Source organism: Paralichthys olivaceus, chromosome 11 (genome assembly GCF_024713975.1).
Source record: "Paralichthys olivaceus isolate ysfri-2021 chromosome 11, ASM2471397v2, whole genome shotgun sequence".
NCBI classification, from domain to species: Eukaryota; Metazoa; Chordata; class Actinopteri; order Pleuronectiformes; family Paralichthyidae; genus Paralichthys; species Paralichthys olivaceus.
The window spans coordinates 20,708,036-20,733,554 of record NC_091103.1 but is presented as its reverse complement, the minus strand read 5'-3'; the positions used below and the strand labels follow the sequence as shown (position 1 = coordinate 20,733,554).

The window sequence follows — 25,519 nt, the reverse complement described above, 5'->3', positions numbered from 1 at the left end:
CTCCAAAGTTTAAAACACTTGGTTATAGCTCGGACCAGAGGAACGAAAGTGAAATAAACTTTAATTCTACTGATTGAAAGTGTTGTGCAGGATGTAATGTGGTGTAACATTTAGACACAACACCTCATATTTCATTCAAAATAGTTTATTGCTGTCATGCAGAAGTTCCATAAAAGTCTAGACCATCACATAAGATGCAAAATGATCATTTTCTCTGTACAAATATACCGTGTATGTTTCCATAAATAGAAGCTCAAAAATAAGAAAGAGAGACAGAAAGTGTGGTGGGAAGTAAAGAGCCTAAGCTGATCCACTCTTCTAACCCAATATAGGTTTTGTTATAGCAGTTGACATGCATCAACAATACGGTGCATTGTACTGGGTGCAGACGGACACACGCTCACTCACACACACTTTCAGACGGCATAATCCATTTACAGCTGTCGTGCAAAAGAGGTACAATCGACACCTTAGAAAAGTACCATTAGGAAATTGATATTTTTTCACATGGTTTCTTTAAATAAAATATTTTGTCTTGTACATCCAAACCACCTGTTACATTATGAGGCTGGGGTAGGCCGACTGTTTTCTGCAGCACTTTTTGGTTGTTTGTTAATCGGGAGCACCCTAAGTCTACTGGTGTCCGCACTACTGAAGTAAATCACCTACGACTACTGATGCATAGTTCTGTGCTCATATATAAGAAGCTGTCGATATCAAAACTGGCAAAATGTTCTCCGCTGCCATAATTGGAGAAGAAGAATTACCTGTAACAAATGTAAACATACCGTCCTGGTGACACCGTTACAGACAGAGTACGCTTGGACATTCAGCGTCTAACCTCAGGATAAACAGTATATATCACGTGGTCGTGTGTTCTGTGTAAAGGAGGCTCACGTGGCCCAACACACTCCAAATACAAGGCCACTGACAGAAGGAGATTTGGCACATCGACATGATTGACTGTCTGCACTGTAGAAGGTGGATTACAGAGAGACGACTTGAGAATTTCTATCACATACAGAGCAAATCGTTTTTTTATGCCTTGTATTTTAGCCCTTACCAGCGCATCCCCTTTTATGTCATCCACCTGAATATTCAATAAAACAGAAACAAAACAGAGTAACAGGAGCCAAAAATCAAAGTTCAACTTCATCAAATTAACATTTGAAAGGTAAATGTTGGATTTTAAGAGTATCCTAAAAACACAGAGACATAATTGCTTTTTTTTTTTATAGTTGTGAAACTAAAAATATGCTTCAAGTATTTTGTGTTAAATACACAAAATACAGATATTGTTTTTCATAGTATATTCTATGTTTAACATTTTGGTAATTCTGTTTTTTTTTCATCCAAGCACGTCATTTGAACACTTTTTAATGTTTAATATTACATATACAAAAGTCTGAGACTCAGACTTCTGGACACCACTCTTAAACCAATCAATTATCAGTGGTGAACCTTGGCATTGTTTATATGCTGGACATTTCAGCAAAGCACTTGCCAACCCTAAACATTAAAACCCCTAAAGATCTGATGCTGCAATTTGATTCTTTTGTAACAGTGCAGAGAGATTAACGTCTCATCCAACTTTATTTTGTGGACAATAATGCCCTGCTCTTGGGTGCGATCCAAGGCTGCAAGTTATTATTACACTAATGTTAATCCAAACGACACTTAACACTTTTTCTGACAGCCAAAAGTGAAATCTGATAATATATTCTACTCTGAGTCTTCTGTTACCACACTCCAGCAGTGACAGAAAGCAGAATGAGTCCTTTTCTCTGCCAAGAAGACGACAACAAAAGACAGTAAATGTCGTAACCATCAATAAGAACAAAGTACTAAAATAAAAGAGTGCGCATTCACTTTGGATTCGTAGGCTAGGTGGTTAGCTCGTAATAAAAGAAACATCAAGTGTAGTCAAAGCAGGTTGACGACGAGAACCAAGCAAACACTAAGGGCATTCGAGTATCAATCAAACAAAAGTGAAGACATGCAAAATGTTATAGATTGTAGAACAAGAAAGAAAAACCCACTTGGAGACCAGTTTTTCTGGACTGGCACAATTTCCTGCAGAATAAATAATACTTTACATTCCAATGTACAAATCTACCCAATCCCCACTTATTCAACATTGACAGTTTCTCACAGTAGGTGTCGTACCTACTCAAAGATGCAACAGAAACAAATGGTGAAAACATTTCACCATTCGACACCAAAACCTTTTGTTTTTCAAGAACAGACCAGAGGATTACAGTCCGACCGCTCTGACAGCCTGCAGTTCATGTAGCCCTTATTTCTTCTGCTTCTTGAAGATCTTGAAGGTGTGTTTCTTGCGGCTGGCAGCGGAATCTGTTTCTTCTCCCGTTGAACCACTGTCCTCCTCCAGGGGGCTCTTCTTGGCGGACAGCTGTGGGATGCGGCTGTTAACCTTTGGACCTATGGCCCCCAGTTGCCCTCCTGTAGGTGATGGTGTGTCCGGTTCGGTGGAGTTGGGGCTGAAGGAGCGGGACGACTCTGACAGGCTGTTGATCTCTCCCAGGCTGAGTGACTCCTCCATGCCGTAGCCCTTCTTCATGAGAATGGGGCTGTCAATGACGGGCTCACCGGGACTGCTCTCGTGTACGCGGTTCCCTCCGTTCGGGGTGTGAGCGTGCAGTGAGATGGCATCCTCTGAGCGACCGGACAGGCCGTGGATGAGAGAAGTGGGCTTGATTAGGTGGCCTTTGGAGCTGTAGGCAGAAAGTCGATCACCAACTTGGGAGAGTGACAGGGAGGAGTCAGAGTCGGAACGATTCAGGTCCCTGTGGAGGCAAAAGAAAACAAGAAAAGTTAGAGGAAGTGGAAAAAAACGGAATTTTTAAAAACAGTTAAAAGTTGAAGCCTTGCATGCTGGGGTGCATCTACACTATTCCTGCAAAGCCATGGATGGGCTAGGCACAGCCTGGACACTGGAACTCCACACTTGTTAGTTGTGCAGGCAAAGAACACCAGGAACACTGAGACGGGTCAGGAAGTGAGAAAATGCATAAATGCCTTCAAGTGTGGTGATGTGAATGCAAAAAGAAAAACCTGGAGAAAGCATGAACTCAGAGTTTTTAAAAAATGAAGAGAAGGTTGCCCTGAGTATGAGTGTTAGAAAAAGTGAAATGACAGAAATTGGACCAAAAACCCCACGCACATGCGCAGTGTGTGGAGAATTGAAGAGAGATGAGTACCCGAGGCTGTCGCTGCACGAGGAGTGAGCTTTGGAGACATCTGAGAAGGTGAAATCAGGAATGGGGTCCATGGGCTGGAAAGAGGCGTGATATAAATGGGAGGAATGAGGGGCTACACAACCACCCAAAGAGCTGGGTAAACAGGAGGATGAAGAAGAGAAGGACGACAGGGACTGGGGGTTCGGGCTGCTGGTACAGATGATAGAGGGATGAGACACAGCCGAGGACAGAGGGGGCAGGGGGAGACAATCGAGCTGCCCAAAAGACTGGCTACGTGCTTGTCTGAGGGCGGCCCTAGACCGGGATGGGTATGGGGATCCCTCTCCCTGCTGCCCCGCCAACAGACAACTCTCTACCAACCTCTGGGAGCCCATGGCCAGCTGGGGGTCAATGTGGCGTTGGCGCAGGGACATCATACTGGGAGCTGTGGGAACAAAACAACAGAATAATCAACCATCACGTCACAGAAATAAGTCAGACAGAGAAGGGAGACTGAGCAGGAAATGTTTGGTAAAATACATTTTGCTTGATTTTAACTCGCATTGAACTATGGAAGTGTTACCAGCTAAGATAACTTGCTTACAATGATGAATATTAGAAAATAATTAGCTGTTTCATGAAAGGAAGTGCTCATTTAAAATATAATACAGGATTACTATGGTGAAGGAAGGGGTGCACTGGGTGGTGACAAGATTAAGAAGAGGGAGTAAAAGCAAGCAAATGAGGAAAGGTCAGGGATGTTTTGGACAAACGCAGCAGTCTTTTTTTTTTCAGTATTCCAGCTTTGTGTGAGCGTTTGAAAGTCAAGGGGAGAGACAGGGATGCCTGACTAAAAACTGAACTGGGGCATGAATAAATGGCCAACCAGGATGTTTCCACATGGGCTGAATGTCTGAACCAATGGACCACAGGTCACTGGCTCGCCGTTCCAACAGTCGGGTGCCGTCTGTAGTTTGGCCAATGAGGCAGCAGTGGGAGCCAAATGCCAGAGAAGTGGTGGAAGGACAGAGAGGGAAGTGAGATAGGGAGTGCAATTAATGTTGATTGAAGACTTACTCACTACGGCGGCTGCAAAGGGACCCTGCAGTACAACCTTCGCCCGCTGTTAGTCAAACCCAAACCTGGTATGTGTCAAGTTTTGCTACAATAGGAAGTCAAATATACAGACCAAAACAAGACGACTACAAAGTGTTATGGTCCCCTGAATTGTGCTGTTTACTGGATTAGATGTGTGTTTTGAGGAATTCTTATGTTTTTGTACATTCGACTTTTGATGAGTAGCTTTAGCATATTTATGTGTCTTACAGTCGACCTGAATAAGAAATGAAATTGGGCTCTGACTATGCTATAACCTTTGTTTGACCAAAAGCAGATTATTAGAGGACACAAGCACTACAAATAGGTCAGCACGGAAACTTGTACTCATGATGAAGTGTATTTTTCATGACAGTTCAATTTCCAGAGGAAAGTCAGAGTCTTCAGTCTCCAGAATTGAGTCCAGTTAACATATTTTATCCAAAAAATGAGAACAGTTAACAAATGATATTCCACTGGACAGACATGTGACTTTACATGATACAAAATATACAAACGTAAAACAACACTCATTGACAGGAATAAGTGACCCCACCACCTCCATCACCAGGAAGAACATGAGGATAAATTCGTGTAATTGTAACATTTAAGGTCCAAATTCTCATGTAGGATGATTTTTGGATTTCGACGACAGGGTCTTGGCGTTTGTTCGTTTGCTAATCCCCACTGAATGGCCGACAGATTCAGATGAACCCTTACATTGCAGAGTTCCGGGCATGATATCCTCGTCCAAGTCGTCCATGTCGTCAGACATGATGAAGTGCAGAGGTGTGGCTCTGCCGCCCATTACGGTGGAGTCAAGGTTGAGGGCTGAGGTCAGCGAAGGCAGGCCTGGGTTGTTGACAATGGTGAAGCCGGTAAGGATCTCTATCTGCTGCCAACGATGAAGCCTCTCCCTCAACGCAGCCGTCACTTCACCCAGGGCTTGTCTGAGAGAGAAGAGGAGAAAGTGGTGCAAGTTGAAATAAGTGAAGAGGAGAACTAACTGTAATTATAACTGTTTTCCCAGACTTACTTTGCTGCCAGTATTTTGTGGTCCACATCATCCAGGGAGGAGCTGTGAGCCACATGGAAAGTCCCGAAGAGAGTGTTCCTCTTTTTCTTTATCTTCTCTGCCTGTGCAAACAAGTGATCAAACATTTATCTCAGCTGTATTGACATTACACACATGTGCATAACATATATACATACAGTATGTGTGTGTGATGTTGCATCAGGGAATCTTGTTTGCAGGCATACAACATAATTTAATAGTTTTTTCACAAGAACATAAATGAGATTAAGTCATCGGACTAATTAAATATCTTAGAAGAAATACTAAAATAAGTAAAACACCAGTATAACGTATTCCACAATATTTTCTTGTGTACTGTTTTTGTTGTTTGTTACACAATGTACAAGAACATTTTCTATTTTTGGCCCAAGAACTCATGAAGTCCTCTTCACATGCGTACCCCTTCTTTGGCTATCAGGAGCTGCCGTTCAGCATTTTGCTTCTTGATGTTGTAGTACTGTACTTCCACCTCATGGGTGAGCTGCAGCCACTTCTGGAGAGACTCTGGTGGACACCAGCTGCTCCGTGACTCCAACTCCTTCTCAGCTTTCTTCAACGCCATACGCACCTGCAACGAAAGTCAAATATTAACTGACAAATTAACACTTTAAATTGTTAAATAATCAAGTCTTAACAATGATTATTTTTTCATTTGTCCCATATTTTCTTAATATGAGAGAAACTAAAAAGTAAATTTTGCAGAAAATATGAAATATTATATGAAGGAAAGGTTATGAATATCTTTTTCATGTCTTTGCTATTTATTTGCCAACACATAATTCAAATTGAATGATTATTTACACAAAGTACTGACATTTCTCAATATAGACAAACTACAAAAGTCTAAAAGATTACATGGACCTGTGTGTATGGTTAAGGACTGGGTCTTGACGCTAGTCTTCTGAATGAACTAGAGTAAGCGGTGAACAGGCCATTCAACAGATCACTCAACATGAAGGTCAAAGTGTGTTGTTACAACCTTTGTATTTTCCCAGTTTATCACTGTGGGAAAAGCAGCGTGTGACACAAGTGTTTGACCTGGATCACAGTGATAGCGCCTCATGAAGATACTCTTACTTGTGTGGGCGGTGCTGTTCCTGCTAAATTCCAAATGGGCTTCAGTAGGTGTGTTAATACTATAGCCAGCGTGACTTTGACCTAAACATACTGTGTTGTTGCCACAGTGGAATTTTATAAAACTCTATTCATTCATTTATATTCCTTTTTTTTCTCAATTAAAAATTCCATGTTTAAATATCTTTGCCGGTACCTGGTCCAGCTCTTCTTCTGCGTATTTCTGGCGACTCAGTTCGTTCACTGTGCCCTCACGCAGCTCTCTCAGTCGCTGGGCCTCCTGCTTGGCTGTGTTGATCTCATCCCTCAGCTTCTGCTCCAGTGTAACCTTCTCCACCTCCACCGTGCGGTGCTCTTCCTGGGCTATCTGCAGCCTGAGGACACATAGAGGAACAAAGAGAAACTTCATTTCCATTTCTATTCAAGGAAATACATTAATGGCTGCAGGATAAGACTAGACAAAGAAATGTAGAGTAGTAGGTGCCTGTGTGATTTTCTATGGACAGTCATGACGTGTAAGCATGTGAGTAGCATGCATGTGTGGAATGCAGGACTTGCATCAGTCATGCCTCACCGGACACAATGGCTGTATAAAACAAAGAGATGTGGTCAGCTGCTCGGCAGCTCACGATAAACTGACATCAGAGGGAGCACAGCCAAGAATGGGAACAGCTGTCGTGTAACTTTAGAACAGTACAGTGTGGTACCCAATGCTCCCGTAGTAACCAGAACATACAAGTGTTGGTTTGAGTGGAGGATAATTTTAGACTTGCCTCTTGAAACAGTTTACAATTATTGTCACTTATGACATAATCATTTCTGCTTCGACACACACCATTTTCATGAACAGTGTATTTTCATGGGATCAATAAATATAATCTTTAAAACTCAAGGTAATTTTAAAACAGAATTAAGGGCTTATCCAATCAGTCACTACAGTGTAATTTTCAAGTCCCAGTGTCACAATGAAACTCAACAAAACGAATCTCTTTCTTTCAGACTCTTAATGTTTTTCTTAGATCTAAAGGGCAGTCAGTAATACTATCTCTCAGTCATAAGGGAGCAGCACTCTCCTGCTGCTGGGCGGAACAACAGCAGAGGGAGCAGGGAAGGGCAGAGGAATGAAAATTGATCCCGACATCTCGCTATGGAAAATGTGGCTGGTGGTCAGTCCTGCTAATGCTTTCGACCCTGACCTCTGCCATTCTCGAGCTAAGATTCGAAAGCACTGGCACAGCAACAGAGAGAGACACCAAGGGATGTTTCAGCTGACCAGTGCTGCAGGGGCTCACAGGACGCAGACAGTGTCTTTGCAGACTTTGTGAGGAAGGTAAAGAGGACCAGATTATTTATATAATAATATCATTACATTTATCTCACTTATTTTAATTTTGTGAAACTTTGGAAATCAAGCCAGGATTCCTTGACTATTTCCAAAGTGTCTCCCTGTGCGTCACACCCCTGTCCAAATGGTGGGTGGGTGACCTAGCACTTAAGCTGACGTGTACAGCAGTCATGCTTAACACCATCTCCTACCAGTGAGGCAGGGGCAGGGTCAAACAGCGTCGTAAAAGGCACCCAGGAAATCCAGCTCTAGTCAAAGCCTCCTCCCACTGTAGGCGAGACAGGAGAGCCATGGCTGGGCCAGGCTACTTGATACCAACACAGGATCTGCTTGAACGTATGGAAAGAGAGCAGCTGGCAGCAGGGATCAGGAAGACATGCACGGCTAGAGACAGAGGACATACCTCTCTCTCTCCCTCACCTCCTAAAACACATACTGTAACAGAGAGTCTTTTCTCGCTAGTCACACTGACCTACAATTTAACACAACACAACTTCCCTTTCAGTGCCATGGTGCTCGGATAAAATGGATGGGAATCAAATACCGGTGCCAGACAGTCTGAACCATTTGGAATTACATGCCTTCGACTTCATCAATTCCTTTTTATCGGATGCTGGTGTGTTTTTCAGACAGTTTCACATTGCAAAAACAATGAAGTCAAACTAATGGCCTTTGTTACTGGAAACTTGAAATAAGTGGTCATAGCAGAGCTTAGCTTCATTTCTCCTAAAAACATGACAGTTGGTTATTATGTTGGTGCACTGGTAATTTCAGGTAAGGCATTGTAGTGAAAAAAAGTATTAAGCTGAAACATCTCTCTGTGCAACAATTGCAGGAAAGGCAGGTATTAGAAACTGACCTAAGTGACATACTCAAAACCCTTAGCCTATTTTTTTCACCACAGAAAACTGATCAGGGAATATCCTAAGAAATGAAGTGATATGCAGAAATGATATTGGTCTCAGTAAAATGTAATCAATTCCAAACTTACATTTGAGGAAGTCTACTTAGAAAAGTTTGATTCTCAACACTAACTTCAAAAAGACTGATTTCTGCTCAATATTGACTTTTGATCATCAGCTACTGCAAAAAGTCAGTGTAATAGCGCATTTGCTTAATGGGACATCTTCCACTTCATGCGCATGATATTAAGTGTGTTTGTTTGTCCTCGGAGCGTTTATCCAGCACAGAAAAGATTTAAATGTGGTTGCACAATATTGAACAGTTGACTGATCCAGGTACTGTGCGTGAAGCAGCACACTACAACCAGAAAGAACTAATAAAAGGTAACACATGCAGCTAAGGTTTATGTGAAAAGTATACTGAACAACGCTTATTGGCATTGAACATTTATTAAAAGGTTTTTGGTTTGATCTGCAGAGGAAAATTAAGTGCGAGGAATTAGCTTAGCAAGAAAGATCTATCAGAGGGACAAGTTTGTCCCCAGCAGAAAAGTCATTGGCTAGACTTTCCATCCACTTATTGTAAAGCTCCGACAAAGAGATGCGCCTGATTTGTTTATTATGATGGGATGAATGATGGGATACTGTGGACATAAAGTATCCAAGACTGACAGAGACAGTTTAAGTTTCAAAAAACTATTTCCCCAACAGGCAGCTGACACAAAAAAGCAAGCGACTCCTGTGGCAAATAACAAATGATACAATAAAACAGGCCGAAAGTTTAGATGTGTAAAACAGCTCATCTATCCCCTGTTCGATGTCCCTGAACATCAAGCCAGGAATGTCATGTGACACCGCCTGTCATTGCTCCTTCCTCTGGGCCAAATAATGGGACTGAGCCTCTCCCTGGTTATCTATCCTAACATGACATAACCAGAGATTAAACACGTTCCATTTTGGCCACTCTGACTTTTCCTGTATGCTCAACCTCAGGACGAAAATAATTGTGGGAATATTGAAAACTAAAGGACAGATTATGACATTTAAAATGTTCCCAATGGACAACATGATGCTACATCAAGCTCATAGACCAAATGTCACTTGCATTAGTGGCCTCTTTACCTTAAACCTGTGAACGAACTTAAGAAAAAAATCGAATAATAAAACAACTATAACAAGAATCGTCTCATGCTTCCATTCAATCATAGAAAAGCTGCAACTTCACAGAGTTCATGTTACGTTCTCCAAACAAACTAATTCAATCCAAAATACTTAAAATTACACAATTTCATCATGAACATCCATAAGCCTTATCCTTCAAATAGCTAAAAAACACTGAGCCATAACTGAGATGAAGCTGTGTATGAGTGTCCTTTAAAGGAATAAGAGGAGATGTGCAAACTTAAAAGAACGTTCCGTGCATTCCTTGAGGTATTAATAGGATCAAAAAAGGAAGATTTGTCAGATAAACATCAGTTATTTGTCATGATGCTTCTTTTCATAACATTTAGTCATTGAGGCAGCAATGCCCTGATGTTTCTTAGGCCAGAACACACCAGATTTGAGCATGCAAGTGTTGCTTGCCAGAACAGAAACCATTCAATAAAAGGATTATCTACAATCTTTATTTAAAAAGTGCTAATCTGCACAGTTCACAGAGGTCGCATATTCCCTTTTTTTCCCCCAAAATCAAGTTCTCAAGTCTAAATATATTTTTCCTAAGGACACTACTGCAGCTCCCTCCAGTGTTTCCTGAAGCCTTCTTCTAAACCCATCACCGGAAACATCTTCACAGCAAGATGTCAATGCGACCGCATTTCCAGCTAACAAAGCACCTCTGCTGACTCCCCTCACTGTGAAGGAGCAGCAGCTTAGGACCAAATATTACTCGGTTCCACACTTCAGGCAAACTAAACACAGGCTAGGAAGACAATTGAGATTTGAGATATCTCTTAACCACACAGAGTTTGCATTAGTGCAGCCAGCGCTACCAACATTACTCCGTGCTTAATGATATAAAGTGTGCATAATTAGTTTAGGGAAGCTTGACTGCATGCAGTGATCATATGTGTCTGTAGCCTCACAGCAGGAGAGATAACCAAACTGTCCTGTGACTGTATGGTCATTTCTACACTTCACTGAACATTGACATGCTGCAGATTTTCTGATATTGTTTAGTAACAAGACTTGGTGTGAATATCTCTGATCTGACCTCTGGACAATGTCGATTGAATCCAGTGTGGATTTTGTCCAGATCTGCCCTTTCACACATGCAGCAAACAACCAGAGATTGTATGAGATGAGTTCTGAAATGAATGATCCACACACCAACTCGCTGGTTGTGAATTCTCTGAACAATGACCATCTGTATTCATACAGGGGCTCTATTGGACATTACACAGACAAAGTAAAAAAGGAGCTGGCAGGGTAAATTTAATTTCATGTGCAGTTTAAAGGTCCAGTGTGTAAGATTTAGGTGAAAGGGATCTATTGGCAAAAATTTAATGTAGAATAATCCTCATGATGTTTTCACTAGTTCATTTCATCTAAATTGTATGAATTGTAGTTTTCTTTACCCCAGAAAGGGCTCTTTATATTCATATACTTTATATTTACATCAAGGGGACCCTCTCTACGGAGGCCGCCATGTTTTTTACATTAGTCCAGACCTGACAAACTAAACACCTTTTGAGTTTTTATAACATTTGAAGGCGGCCACATGTTCTTTTTCATGTTTGGAAGGAGAGGGTGAGGTGAGGGGTGTTCAGCTGCAACATGCAACTTCAACACTAGATATCACAAAATTCTACACACTGTACCTTTAAGTAATACAGACATTTGTGTTCACACATACAGCTCCTCTGGGTAAAGACAAAAAAAGTTCAGGGTTGCAGTGAATGTGTGAAAGCAGCTTTTGTCCCCCACACAGTCTCCGCCCCTCTACCACTCATGCAACGGAGTAGACAGAGAGGTGTGGCTCACAAAGCTGTCTACTAAAAGGACACCTAGTTGTACAGAGTTGTCAGACTGGCTCGGATACCATTCCAGCTTTTCAAGTAGCAAACAAACTCAAACCAACAGTCATGTACCTAAAATATATCAAATGTCGCACAAATGTTTTAATATAATCCAATGGTTAAACTGAATTTCAAATTTCATTAAAGTCAATTTATTTAGAATCTTTTGTTTCAAGTTGAGTGTAATGAATCACCTCTGACTTCACACTTTTAAACAGTGGTGACTCTATGTAAGTGAAATCAAGTGATAGTTGTGACGGAGTAATGACAAAAAAACACAGGGCTGAGATCCAATATATGCAAACTCCTAACAATCCTGGACAACTTTTGTGAAAACCACAGAGATCGACAGGATTTCCTGCAAACTTCATTTATTAGTCTCACAATGTCAAAATGAAAAAAACTTTCCTCTAAGTTTTAGGGAGTGCAGATGTAGTGCGAAATAAATTGATAATTTGCATAAAAATGCATTTGTTGGATGGTTAAAAGTTCTCACGTGAAGGCAAATAAAGTTGTGTCATAATTGATGCAACCTTTTATGGGGGGAAATGTTAAACTGTGTGTATGCACAATACTGTGTGTGTGTAGAGTTTGTTGCGTTGAGTGGTGGGAAAAACCCTCACTTCTGTTGCAGGTCATGCAGACTCTGCTCAGCTCTCTGCAGCCCCTCCAGGTCTTTCATCATTTTCTTCATGTGGTCCTTCGAGTAGCGTTTCTGGATGTAGGCAAACCAGCAACCACCCATGCCTATGACAATTGACACTACCAGCATGAAGTCCTTCAGGTGGTTATGTCTATTCACTGTGAGAAACAGAAAAATGAGGAACATTTAGTAAAGAAATATGAATCTAAATCATATGATAAATATACTGAGGACACATGTTTTTCGGCCAGGAGATGCATCAAGGACAAGAGAGAAAGCTGCTTTATGAGCAAGCTTCACCAGGATGTGGTGTGAAGCCTGTACATGAATGTAGCCTCTTCATACCCCAAGTGTTGCGGAGCAACACAAATAGACAAGTCAGTAGCAGTATGGCTGCGGTTAGAAGGGTCTAGAGCAAAAGACCACGATAAAGCCAGCTTAACACAGCCTATTTCAGTCTGGTAACCGATGCTAATAAAGAACATGCACACAAAACCAAACAACGGCCGCTAGAACATTTTGGTACTAATGAGAAGCTATGATCCTAATCCTAGCTGCAATTACTCTCAACAGCTCGGATTTAAGTGTGAGTACATTGCCATGTTGCTATTGTAAAGAATTCATTGCTATTCAAAATCGCAGCAGCTTGAATGCAGCAATCAAATTTATAAGAAGCCTTAAATTCAATGCAGATTTCTGCTCAGGTGAGATTTTTGTTTCAAATGCCATTTTACAATTAAATCAAGAAACAAGTCCTAGTATCATAAAGTCAATTTGATAAGTCAGGAGAGAATTGCCATGCAGCAACTGACACAAAGACTCAATTCCAGCCTTCCAAGCAACAATCATTTTTCTTGCAAAACCTGCAAAAGGGTGTGCAGGAAAGAGATGTAGAATACAAGACTTCTACTTCCTGGAGTGAGAGAAAAAGGAAGTCAGTTTACGGTTAAAATACATTGGCACAGACAAGTTTCTCTTCTTACATAACATGATGGTGACATGGCAGCTAATGACAGTTTTTCCACAATCGTCTTCCTGCCTCACTTCCGTCACAAAGATATAAGCCAAATCACACATGACACATGAATCCTAAATTCACTGCACAGCATAGAGGTCTCTCCACACCCTCTGTGTGATAAAAACATCACATCACTGAGTCTCCAGCTTGTGGTAAATGATGGTTCAGGAGGCCTGTGTATATTCCTCTAGACTTGCTGATACAGCCCAGAACAAACACAGGTTCGTCAGAGTCGAGGATCTCGGACCAGCTGTTCCTGCTATTGTGTCAAAGCAACAAACCAGAGGTGAGGAACGGAAAATCTAAAGGACAGTAAAAGCCTCTGGTTTCTACTAGTAAGAATAACAACACATCAGCTACATATGATCAGACAATATTTGAAATCTTAACAAACAAGAAAGCACTCCACAAAACGAGGTCACAATATGTAAACATGCTATATTTGTCTTGGATCTGCATAGTGCCTGAATCCGGATGCTTAAAAGAAATGAGTATCATCTGTGATAATATTAAATACTTTCCACATGCTAGACTGTTTCATTTAGTGCTCTCACATCACTGCCTAAAACAGGAAACATGCTCTCTACGCAGTTTGCTACATTCACTGCCTTTCAAGAATACAGAGAAAGCATGAAGTGATATTTAATTAACCTCGAAACTGGAAATGTCTGCACTCAATTGTGCTCAGGTTAATTATTACACAACTGTCCACAGAATTGGGATCTATCTACTGTGACACGTGTCTTAAAATGCTGCTGCTGCACACAGGGACTTTGAGAGGCTGTCAAAGCCAGGCAGCTTTGGGTGTGATTAACAAAACCTCCACAAAGACACATGTCAGACACAGACCACGACACAGTGTTTGCCGGTGAGGTTTGTTTTAAATGCAAATGTCCGCTTCTATCAAGGTTCATAAAATTTACTCTTTCTGCTTCACAGAATACAGCTCTTATCCACACTCTGCATCTTAATGGGTAAGTTTAAGATGGAGCTCAAAGGCAAGGGAACCATCTGCACAACATAATCAATATTTAGTAGAGCTGCAACTAACTGCTATTTTCATTATTAATGAATCTACAAGATATTTTCTCAAATAATCAATATGGTTATGTCTATAAAATGGCTGCTAATAGCCATTAAAATGCACCACAGCCCAAAGAGACATATTATATCAGACTATCAGCCCAAAAACCAAAGATATTCAGGTCACTGTCATATGACAATGAAAATAATTTTGTGAAGCTGCGTGACATCACATTTTTGGTAAAGTTAAAGGTTAATTCTTCTAATTTATATCTACTAATAATGATGATAATTCCTGAATTTCTAAACTTAGAAATGCAAGATTTTAGTATATAGCTATCAAACTGTAACTACACTTTGAACATTTAACGTGTTCTTTAAGGACTAAGAGTTAAATAGCAGTTATTCCAGAACATAATTAATCCAAGTTCACATAGACTGTATGAAAAAGTACTGCTGAGAGTTATGACAGCTGAGACACACCCCATCACCAATGTGAGGTTACAAAAACAAAAAAAAAACTAAAACTTAACATAGAAAGACCTGTTCAATGTGTTACAGAGTGATACTGGAGAAGGATAGGGAGAGGATGAGCAAGGTGTGTCTGTGTCTCAGCCCTCACATACACACACACACACACACACACAGAGGGGTGTGTCTGCAGTACAGAGCTGTGTGGTTTAACACTTGTATAAAAGCTGGGCCACCTAAAGTAAATCACTGAGTTAATGAATGAGTGAAATAAATATATAAAGCAAACAAAACCTGACATATCGCAGATGAGAAGTGTCAGCGTCAGCAATGGTGGTGAGGTAATGTTGGGAGAATGTTATTGTTCTTCCAATTCACGGGAATGAAGCAAGGTGCTGAGATAGTTGTTTGGCAGATATTCTACACCTCTCTAATGACCAGTTTTATAAAAGTGGAGCAATTAATTTGGGAGATTTGGGCAAGCCGTAAACTTGATAAAATGTTTTTCATTTGAAAAGACTAAAAAGCATTCTGGGTGCACTAAACTCCAGGCTAAAAAAAATAAAAATTGGGATGAGTCCACTGACATGTCCCACTTATTACAAGGAAAATGACAAAGGTAATGAAACAGAATCAGTTTTATCGTCTCTGTTCAGGGATTTGAAGTGTCTAGAATAAATAACTCATGAATGAGCATTAATGAGAAACAGGAATTTAAAAAAGAATGATGTCACATACTGAGGGGAGGTCCAAAGAGTACAGTGTCCAGGGATTTGAGCTGCAACTTTTGCACATGGCTGCGATCCAAAATCTTGAGAATAGAGAGTGTCAGAGTGGTGTTCTTCACGGCAAGCCTGAGAGAGAACAGACACACAGTTATTCTGCAAGATCTAGGAAGGAAGAGCATAGGGCACAATCTATTTTGAGCCATTTGTAACATTACTCTATTACATTTTCAAAAAACAACTGACTGAAAACATTACTCGTGTAACCACAGGATCCCTGTAATTACAGCCAAACAAAAAAAGAAGGGAAATGAAAATTTATACAATAAAAAACCACTGGCATATTATAAAAGGGAAGTAATCTCAACTAGGGGTGTGCGATATATCAAATATACTCAACGTATCATGGATTGTACCACGTGCGGCGTATGAAATGACTATATTGCGACCATCGAGTAAAAATTGTCACATGAATGTTTTAGGCCGTCAGCATGAAATTCTCTTTGAGTTTCACTTCTGCTCACTCTCCCGCCCATCCAGAAAACTCTCCTGTGCACATGTGTGTTTTAGTATCAGGAGAGAGCATGGAGGGAGGGAGAGAGAGAGACAGAATGCAAAGAGCCCCATCAAGTAGACGAGAGTTCAGAGACGGTTATTGACACTTTGTTCATATTTGAGAAAGCAGAGCTGAACGAATCAGTTAAGAAATGACTGATGTGAGCAGCACAAGCGAGAGAGAACGCTTGTGTGTGTGTGTGTGTGTGTGTGTGTGTGTGTGTGTGTGTGTGTGTTATGAGATAAGAGGTGTGTTCACGTGAAGGAGTCAGTGACCTGAAAACACAGTTTCCTCTATGAGCCACAGCTGCTCAATGATCAGAAGGCAAGCCCAACATTTATATTCCACTCGAAACGAGGTCAGTTACACCGTGTTTTAAGCCTACATGTCCGCTGATATCTTCAGATGAGGTGCATTCAGGGACCGTCTGAAATGCTAATGTCCACTAGCTTCGCCACTTCCTGTGTACTTTTATGAATTTAACATTTGCAAAGTGATTTCATCGAGATACATATCGAGTATCGGGATTTTGCCTAAAAACACTGCAATATTTGTTTGAGGCCATATCGCCCAGCCCTAATCTCAACCATATTTAATTGCTAGCACAAAAAAGTTAACTGTTGTCATAAATACACTTTGTGGCTTGAGTTTTATCACTTTCAGTTAAGTATCACATATGAACTAAACTTTATTTGTGGTTTTAGCTGAAGTAACACATTTTTTTTGATGAATCTTGAACAGTTAGGAAAAGTTGATAAAGGTCACATCATCACTCACCTTGACATGGCGCTGCCATTAAAATTCATCTTGCGAAATGCATCCATGTATTGTGGTAGCTCCACATATGTGATGAGCCACTCAACCACCTCATCCACTGTCCAATTATACACTGAGGAAAAAAAGAAAAAGATTAAACTACAATTACCCCCCCATTCTCTTGTACCTTTCCTATAACAACTCATTTAAGAAAAACAGGGATCCTAAACAATTAGAAACATAAAGAATGATTTTTTTCCCCTCTGGCTCATGCAATCAATCCCATTAATTGTGCGTTTCACTTGTTTAAGAGTCGACTGAGGGGAAAGATTCCCTGAAAACAACAACGATGGCTGCAAAACAGACAGCACAGGAGATATTAGTGATGATTATGTGTCATAAACATCAGGGAGGAAGAGATAACAACTGAAATCTGCCACCAAATTTTAAATGTGATGACTGCCAAAGGTTGTGTCACTTTCCCAAATACTCTCTTTCCCCTTTCGTCCAACTCAGCTCATCTGAAATTGATGAAACCACCTTTGAAAGGCATGACGGATGGCTGAGTCAGGACTAACCTCAACCCAACCTATGGAGCCAAAACAACAATGTGTCACTGTCATAACAATTTCAGACCCATCATGGTCATGTATGACGTATCGCAGGGAAAAAACGCATTGCCTTGACCACATTAATAAGTGGGGAAGAGAAATCTGCTCCGCAGCTTCTGTCTGAGAGTAAACAGAGTGTTGTCTGTGTTAATGTGTTGCCTTCTAGAACAAAAGACCGGTTTTTGGCTTTAACCCATCAGAGTCTTGTGAAGAAACTGCAATGCAGGATAAACCAGTTCCATGGGCAGAAAAAAAGAAAAGAAAAGGGAGAATGGTAGCCAAAGAAAAAGTGTGTGGAAAAAACACGAGTGCCAGATACAGCAGAGCTCATGAAAAGTGCAAGGAGGTGGTGAGAGCATGTATGTGAATTTTGTGCTGACAGACCACTGGCTGGAGCTGATAAGCACACAGCACACTTGACACAGCATCTAGTAAACCACCTGACTACTTTGTTGGCAGAGTGAGGAGGTCAAGAGGGGGCAATGTCTGATTCACACATTCAGTCACAGGCAAATACATAACCCTCGATTTACTGGCTGTATCTGAAATGCTGCTTTTCTTTGGGGCGGGTACTCGTTATCAGTCCAGGTTTAAACTTTCAATATTGGCAGAGCGATATAGAATATGGTGTGCATAACAGGATTCATGGCCCCAGGATGCATACACTTAAATTCTAAATGTTGTGAAAGAAAGGCCTGTTTGTGCTGTCACTTCAGGGAAAAAGAAAACAAAGCCTACATCCATACCTTCAGAGCCCTTCCACGCATTCCACAAGTCCTCCACACTGATGAACTGGTCATCCCCATGGAAGCTGTTATGCTTGGCCTTTGGGTCATGATAGTTAAGATCTTCTCTCAGGAACTGAAGGATGACAAGGACATTTGTAATGGTTATAAAAACGTTATCTTTTGTTAGAAAACTGCATTTCCACTTCCACTCAGAGTCTGCTTGGTTTGACCATGATGTTTCAGAGTAGGATTTGAATCAACCACATTGAAATCAATCCAATCCAAATTTTTACATGGATCCACACCATTTTTACACACTCATACACACTAGATATCCGTCCCCTCAGTATAATCAAGATAAACCAAGATCGGAAAAACTTGTTCCTGGATCTGCCCCTTTGTAAGGATCGACACCATTGAGTTCTTTCTTGGTCTATGTCCTATCCTTTTTACCAAGTTTCGAGCAAATTTGTTCAGTAGTTTTTGTGTATTCCTGCTGACAAACAATTCAACCAACCAATGAACAAACAACAAAACAGACCGAAAACATGACCTTGTTGGCTGAGGTAACAGCCCAGTCACTCTGACCCAGTAGGCCGAATAAAATAGTTGGAGGGCAAAGACCACATTTTAGAATGTTGTTGGAAATTTGCTGTCGATGGTTTAACATCCTTTGTGAGCACTGACCTATTTGCTACTGTGGGTTTTATGACTCCAATAACAGGAAGAAATTCAATTCTTGTGGCTTATGTGTTTATTTCCTTCACACACACAGTTAGAAAGAGGATGAAAGACTTAATATCTCAACCATACATGACATGAAAAATAACTTAAATTTTCCATTAACTATTTACTGGTCTGGAACAACATGGAACTTCACCCCCCCCCCCCCCCAAAAAAAACAGCGTAATCAAATGTAAGGCCCTCAGGATTCCGTTCTCGCCCCCATTGGAGTGGTAGTCGTTTACTTCTACTGACCTAAGGAGCCACACTACTTGTCGCCCACTGTATTGTAGGCTAACTCAGTCACTATGTTTAAAAAAAAAAAAAAGACCTGCACAACATCTTGCACCCCCACAAAAGCCAACTCATGCAACATGTGTGGAAGACAGTAATAGGTCATAGTGCCATTCTTTGCTGCTAGATATGTGTGGGAGGGTTTCACCACAGGGTAGAGAAACAGTCTTTACTGCAGGTGAAATATCACACTTCTGTAAATACTGTATACTTAATGTAAAATTAGCAGGAGCCGTATAATGTGACCCAGGCAAAGATTAACCTTAAAAGCCAGATGGATACTTTGATCCTGGTTATAAAGAAATCAACAACCTCTTTATTCAATCACTGAATGATATCAGGAAGCAGGACCATTCAAGTGCTCTTAAATTGTATTTCACTGCTCAAAGCCACTTCAGATACGAGTGCATACTACATTTGGTTCTTTGCCTTGGGGCTATTTGCATAGCAAGTGCCTCTTCTAAAAGCAGAGATGGTTGCATTCATGACGCTGCTTGCTCTGGCCTGAACCACATGCCACAGACTGGACTAAACCAAAGAGAGGCTCCAGAGGATGCCTCCTCAAGGCCACACCATGTAGTTTAGACTACAGCACTGGACCAAAGCTGCATGGAGTCCAGACAGCGACTTTCAAGGAACCAGTGACGTCTGAGAAGCAACAGACCCAACTTATGGACAACAGTATACAGCTTTTTGAGATTTCCAATACATCAGCCAATATATACATATTTTTTTTAAACTGGTAATAATTCCTTAGATGTCCAACCATTATGACATAGAAATGTAAGTGAAGCTTGATATTTATAGTTTAACCATTAACTTTATCATAAATAACTATAGATCAAAAGAGAACAACTACATCCAAATAAACAGATTTGAAAATACAAAAAATAAAATACACCTATTTTTATGTAAAATGTAAAAATGAAGACATATCTTTTCTACATAGTTTATTATGTAAAATAAACATTTTCATGTCAGCACATATCAGCGAACATAAACACTGACACCAATATGTCGGTGAAAGGCTCATGTTGGCCGATATTAATAGGCCAACCAATAAATCATCTCTGATAAATCGTCTCTCATAAGAAATAACTATACAGAGATTTCATCATACTACACTGCACTGAAAAGTAAAGCACCCAACACTGTCTTTCATCTGTTTGTCCACATCAGATTCTACAACATGGATGCTGGTAGCAACCAGACTTCATGAAAACAGATCTGACCTAATCTGAAGTACAGTATCTTTGACATAGTTGAAGACATTACATGGGCAAAACCTATGGCGAGTCATATGCCACAGGGTAACAATAATGATACCCGTTAACCTTCTTCTTTGGACCACTTCTATGAGTATACAAACCAGAAGAAACACAACAAAGCATCAGCTCTTGATGATGCCAAATTCTTAGACGGGTACTTACGCCGTCTGTCTCCGCCACATCTACATTGCCGTTTGCGTCATCGTCCATCTGCTTGTGGATACTACGGATGGCCTCAAAGCTGAGAAGGGCGTTCTCATCCTTGCAGAGTGACTCATCGATGCGACAAAAATCTGGTGGAGAAACAGTCATACCAAGAAGGTGTTAAGGGAATTTTGAAACTCATGGGTCAACAGAATTGTCAATATTATTCACATTTATTAGTGTTTATTTTTCATAAAACTTTCTGTGTTCACCTCGATTGATGATAATGCTGCTACCAAAAAAGTCTATTGTTACAACTACAGCAGCTTCTAATCCTACAACAACTACTACCACAACAACAAGATTAGACAATTAATCTGCATGCCTCTATTTTTGAAACACTGTTATTTGTTAATAATTCATTTTTAGTTCCCATGAAAACTTAGAAACACACCTGTTGCCCCAGGAAGTTAAAATATAAGTTCTTTTGTTTTAATGACTCTGTAAAGAAAAGACATTTATAAAAAAAATCAAGTCATTCAAGCACGTGTCAATTGTCAGTTCAATGCTATAATAGCTCTCTTTACTTCCCCTTGTCATGAGAAGGCCAGAGAGGTTCATTGCTTTTGACCCTTTGTGCTTTTTGAAGAAAAGACAGAATGCAAAGTCCCCTTCTGGATTGTTCTTACTCAGCCTCTGTCTCTTGCAAAGATAACTGAACTGTAAAATTCCGTCGCTGCAAACAAAGCCTCGTTTATAAAAGAGACTGTCACTCAATATGGGGATGGTACCAAGAAGCCAGATACCATGACTGTCAGACCCAATACGTAGAACAGAAAGGGGCCATGTCACAAGACCAACTGTTTTCATAATAAGTGTGCGCTTGAAATTATTTTTCATCAACATACATTTATCATCAGAAAACCTGTTTGTGAGTTTAAATTATATTCCACATTTTTACAGTTATGCCTCAGTAACATATATCAGTGTGCATTAATTGTATTTTTGAGTAATTATGTAATCAAGCCATCTGTAATTTAACTAGTGCACCCTGTCTGCCCTCTGTGTTCCCTCTCCTTCCTGAGGGAATAGAAATTCTTTGCCACAGATCAGAGATAACGTCGCCACTCCCGCTGAGAGGAAATCTTGTTTAGCGTGTGGTGCAGAAAAACTCACGAGCTGTGTGAAAGGGCATGTTAGGACAACAGTAAGTTTAATAGTGTATTTTGATTTAAAGCTCTGCGGCTGAAGTAAATTCACAAGAAAAGTGCCTCTAAATCTTTCAGAAGCAAATGTTTTATTTCATTTTAAGTCTGTCTTATATAACCACTTTATTCCATGTTACTGCCATTTTAGCCAGGACGCTGTGGTAAATTTGAGATTATTAATCTCAATGAAGCCCTTTCCTGGTTAAAATAAATTATACAAGACGTATGTCAACACAGTTTGCTTGGTTGTGCATGTCATTGCATTATACCCACAAAAGGGGAAGGTGAGTTTTAGGAGGAGGCTTGCTTTGCTCAACAACATGAAACAATGGTTTGCACTTCCTAAGCGGATGTTCACTTGTTTTTTTTTTCTCACCAACAAAAAGCAGCTCCAAAAAGTTTTTCAAGAACTTTTTAATCACATCACTAAGGATTTATTAACTACAATGTTTGGTTAAATTTTACTCCAGTCTGCTGGTAGATGGGAAGTTTTTGGTTTCACCCCCTTGCATTTATCAACTCATCATTTCAACCCATGCGTTCTTAACTCCACATGTTATGACAAGTTGGCTTAGCAGCAGCCGAGACAAAGCAGAAAGTAAAACATGTCTCGGATTAAGCTCTGCAACAGTTCCTGTATCCATGAATGGTTTCATGCTTTTTGTTTTTCTCGACATGAAACCCCTGAAGCAGAACTCAGAAAGATGGACATACAACCTGAACTTCTGTGTAGTGAAAAGTAAATGAAAAGAGTTGCAGTGTGCAAGAGCTTCAGTTTTAGAGAACCTGCAAAACCACATACCTAAAAGGTAATTGGTGTCCCACAAATTCACTCATTCACATCCACCATGTCTAACAGGGAATGACATGTAAACCAGTGAAAGCCTGCCACCTGCAACACTACCACATAAAACCTGGCCCTCTTTCTCATTTGGCTTGCAAATCTCCAGACACACAAGATAAGATATTTACATACCAGTCAGCTGGCCTTTTTTTAAGATCCAAAGTTATGCAAGCCACTCTGTGTGGCTGCATGCAGATGAAGAAAAGCCTCCCTAACTTTGCCAGTTCGTAACTGCAGTCACTAAGACCTTCTGCTTTTAAAAATACCTGTCACACTTTGAAAATCACTGTCAAGAAGACATTCTTCTCACACTGTGGCCTCTTGGGCCTGTTACAACATATGTTTGTAAAACTCTGCCCTGATTGCAAAATGTGTACGGACAACTTAGACTATGTCTCACCAGTTTAACTGCACTGTTCAGCAGAACCAAAAAAAGATCCCAGCAGTAGCAGTTATGAGATTTTACTAAGAACACAGTGATTAATGTGTAAATATTTTAAAATGTAGAATTGAGTAGCAGTTAATCCTGTATCAAAAAGACACATATGATCATTCTCTTTAGGAAAAAGACCCTGAGTCATAGTACGTCTTAACTGACAGATAGGAAGCTCAGGGCCGTGTCAGATGGAACCGCTGTCACAAATTATGCAAAATCACTTCATGAATTTCTGCGAGATTATCTTTACACTGCCAGCTTTTTAATTTCACTCCAAAATGTTTGTGTCTTAAACTGAACCTTAACTTGCTGTTTTGGGAACCCAACACTGGCTTTTACTCAGTAACATTAGGTTGCATAGTTGGGAATATGGCACATGATAAGTTTAGAGGTGTAATTCCAAGTTGTAGGTGTCAACATTGCTATATGAATTAGTCCTCTACAGTACAGTGACGTCTGAAGTCAAATGGTTTAGGTCAGCTTTTAATTTTTGAAAAGTATAATGTAAAATGTGCACTACCGATTCAGTATTACTTACATTCAGTAATAGCTTTGTTTAAAAATTATATTGTAGGTGAATATTTTATTCTTTTATCATTGAAATATTCTATTTTTGATATTTTTTGCTTGTGTGGTTTTCAAATATTTTTGAGCTTGTCTAGAGGGGAGCCTGTGACCCAGGCATTTCATTGCTAGCAACTGCAGTATGTAATTGTTGTGCACATGACAAATAAAGCCATGAAGTCTTCAAGTACATTTTCTGTTATGTGTTTTCCAGCCAAAATCTAGGAGAAATATTTATGATGCACTGATACAAATTTCAAATGTATTAACAGTTTGACTGTTGCTCTCTGATTGTGACGCTACTTCTAAAAGTCCGGGTCTATTACCTTGTGTCTGACTAGGTGGCTTGATAGAAATTGCAGGGCTTAATGAAGAATGCCAGCTGGACTATTCTCAGCATGGCTACATTTAGTGACTGCACAATCACAAACATGTGGCACCAACAGTAAAGCTCTGACTGCCAATCTGTAGAGTACATGTGTGTGTGTGATCTCAACATTACAGGTGGATACAGATGAACATCTACAATGCAACAGCACGTGAATCCCCTGGCCGATCACTCACCTGGAACCCCACTTTCGCCCGGACTGTCCGGTGAGGGCGAGCTCGTCTTCTCACTCCAACTTTCTCCAGCGAGACACAAGCAAAATATCCACAAGGAAACACATGTGTTGAACTCCATGACTGGTGGTGTGAGCTGTGGGGAAGACGACAAGGACACGAGGATTGCAACGCAGTAGTAGAGCAGCTTAATAATCCATCAAACGTGAAAAACAATGCGAGAGCTTTGCCTCTTGCAAACATATGACACCTCGACGAGAACAGGGAAGTGCGTTCATCTGCTTGAAACACTGTCAGTTACATAAAAGATGCCCCTGCAGACCACACATGCGATCACTCCTCTTCTTCCTGAATGAATCAGTCGTTAGCTCGCTAATACCTGGCTGTAGCTTAGGCAGCATTTAAACCACGGTTCAGCCGATCTTTGGTGATCTGGATAAACACACATGGCTCCAGGGAGAGACATAACAAGATTATAGAAAGTAACAGCAGCCTGGATGTTTGTCTGCTGCTGTTGCTGATGCTTAACTGACAAGCCCCGGCTAACCAGCTAGCTAGCATCCCGGCTAACTACGTATTGAGGTGAAACATCGAAAGTAACATCACAAAAACATTTTACGAAAACATTCACATTAACTCTCTGGTTGTTTTTTTTACTGTTACTTTATGTCACCGTCGACTTACATTCACCACAGACGTGCGTTAGCCAGCGGTGACGTTTAGCTAACCGCACGCCATGCCAAGTGTCGTTAAAAAGCCCAGAGTTGAAGCTAGCCTGACTAAAAGGCGAACGTTACAAGAAGCGAATAGTAGAAAAACAATGGAGTAAAGTTCACCTGTCATGTATCGGAGGCGGCGGACGTGTGGGTTCAGCTCCGTGTCAACATCCCAGCAGACGTTCGGACAATCCTCCAGAGTTGAAGCCGTGAACTCCACCTCCTGTTAAAAAAAAGTGTGGGTCCCTTTTTCATCCGCGACCGAGAGACTGGAGCGAAAAGAGCCGCAGAGTGTGGAGGGACTGTGGGTCTGTCTTCTTCTGCAGCTCCCCGGGCCCCTGGTTCCCAGCAGCAAGTATCGCCACCTAACGTCCGGAGTGTAACACTGTGGATTATTGCGGGTGGCTAAAGAGCGTTATCTAGTGGTTAGTTTAAGGCATTACACCGCAACGCCAGCAGGAAACGTTTAAATATTCAGTTTGTAATCCTCGTGATGTTTTCACCAAATTGTACGAATTGTTT

General features: G+C 40.7%; 1 protein-coding gene across 4 annotated transcripts; it reads right to left on the bottom strand.

Annotated features, from left to right (window-relative positions):
- Positions 1 to 129: 129 nt before the first annotated feature.
- Positions 130 to 25,330, bottom strand: stim1a (stromal interaction molecule 1a). 4 transcript variants are annotated; one of them, XM_069534034.1, is made up of 14 exons: positions 25,118 to 25,330; positions 24,285 to 24,417; positions 20,687 to 20,817; positions 18,258 to 18,372; positions 16,922 to 17,033; positions 15,602 to 15,717; positions 12,332 to 12,509; positions 6,641 to 6,818; positions 5,771 to 5,938; positions 5,332 to 5,432; positions 5,016 to 5,245; positions 4,087 to 4,167; positions 3,222 to 3,645; positions 130 to 2,807 (listed from the first exon to the last, which is right to left on the bottom strand). In XM_069534034.1, exons 2-14 carry the CDS (start codon positions 24,400 to 24,402, stop codon positions 2,297 to 2,299), a joined length of 2,463 nt encoding a protein of 820 aa, XP_069390135.1. In that variant the 5' UTR covers positions 24,403 to 24,417; positions 25,118 to 25,330; the 3' UTR covers positions 130 to 2,296. The 4 variants fall into 4 exon arrangements, with proteins under 4 accessions (XP_069390135.1, XP_069390136.1, XP_019943949.1 ...); XM_069534035.1 differs by having other exon boundaries at positions 3,582 to 3,645; positions 25,118 to 25,325; XM_020088390.2 differs by lacking the exon at positions 4,087 to 4,167 and having other exon boundaries at positions 25,118 to 25,328.
- Positions 25,331 to 25,519: the final 189 nt, after the last annotated feature.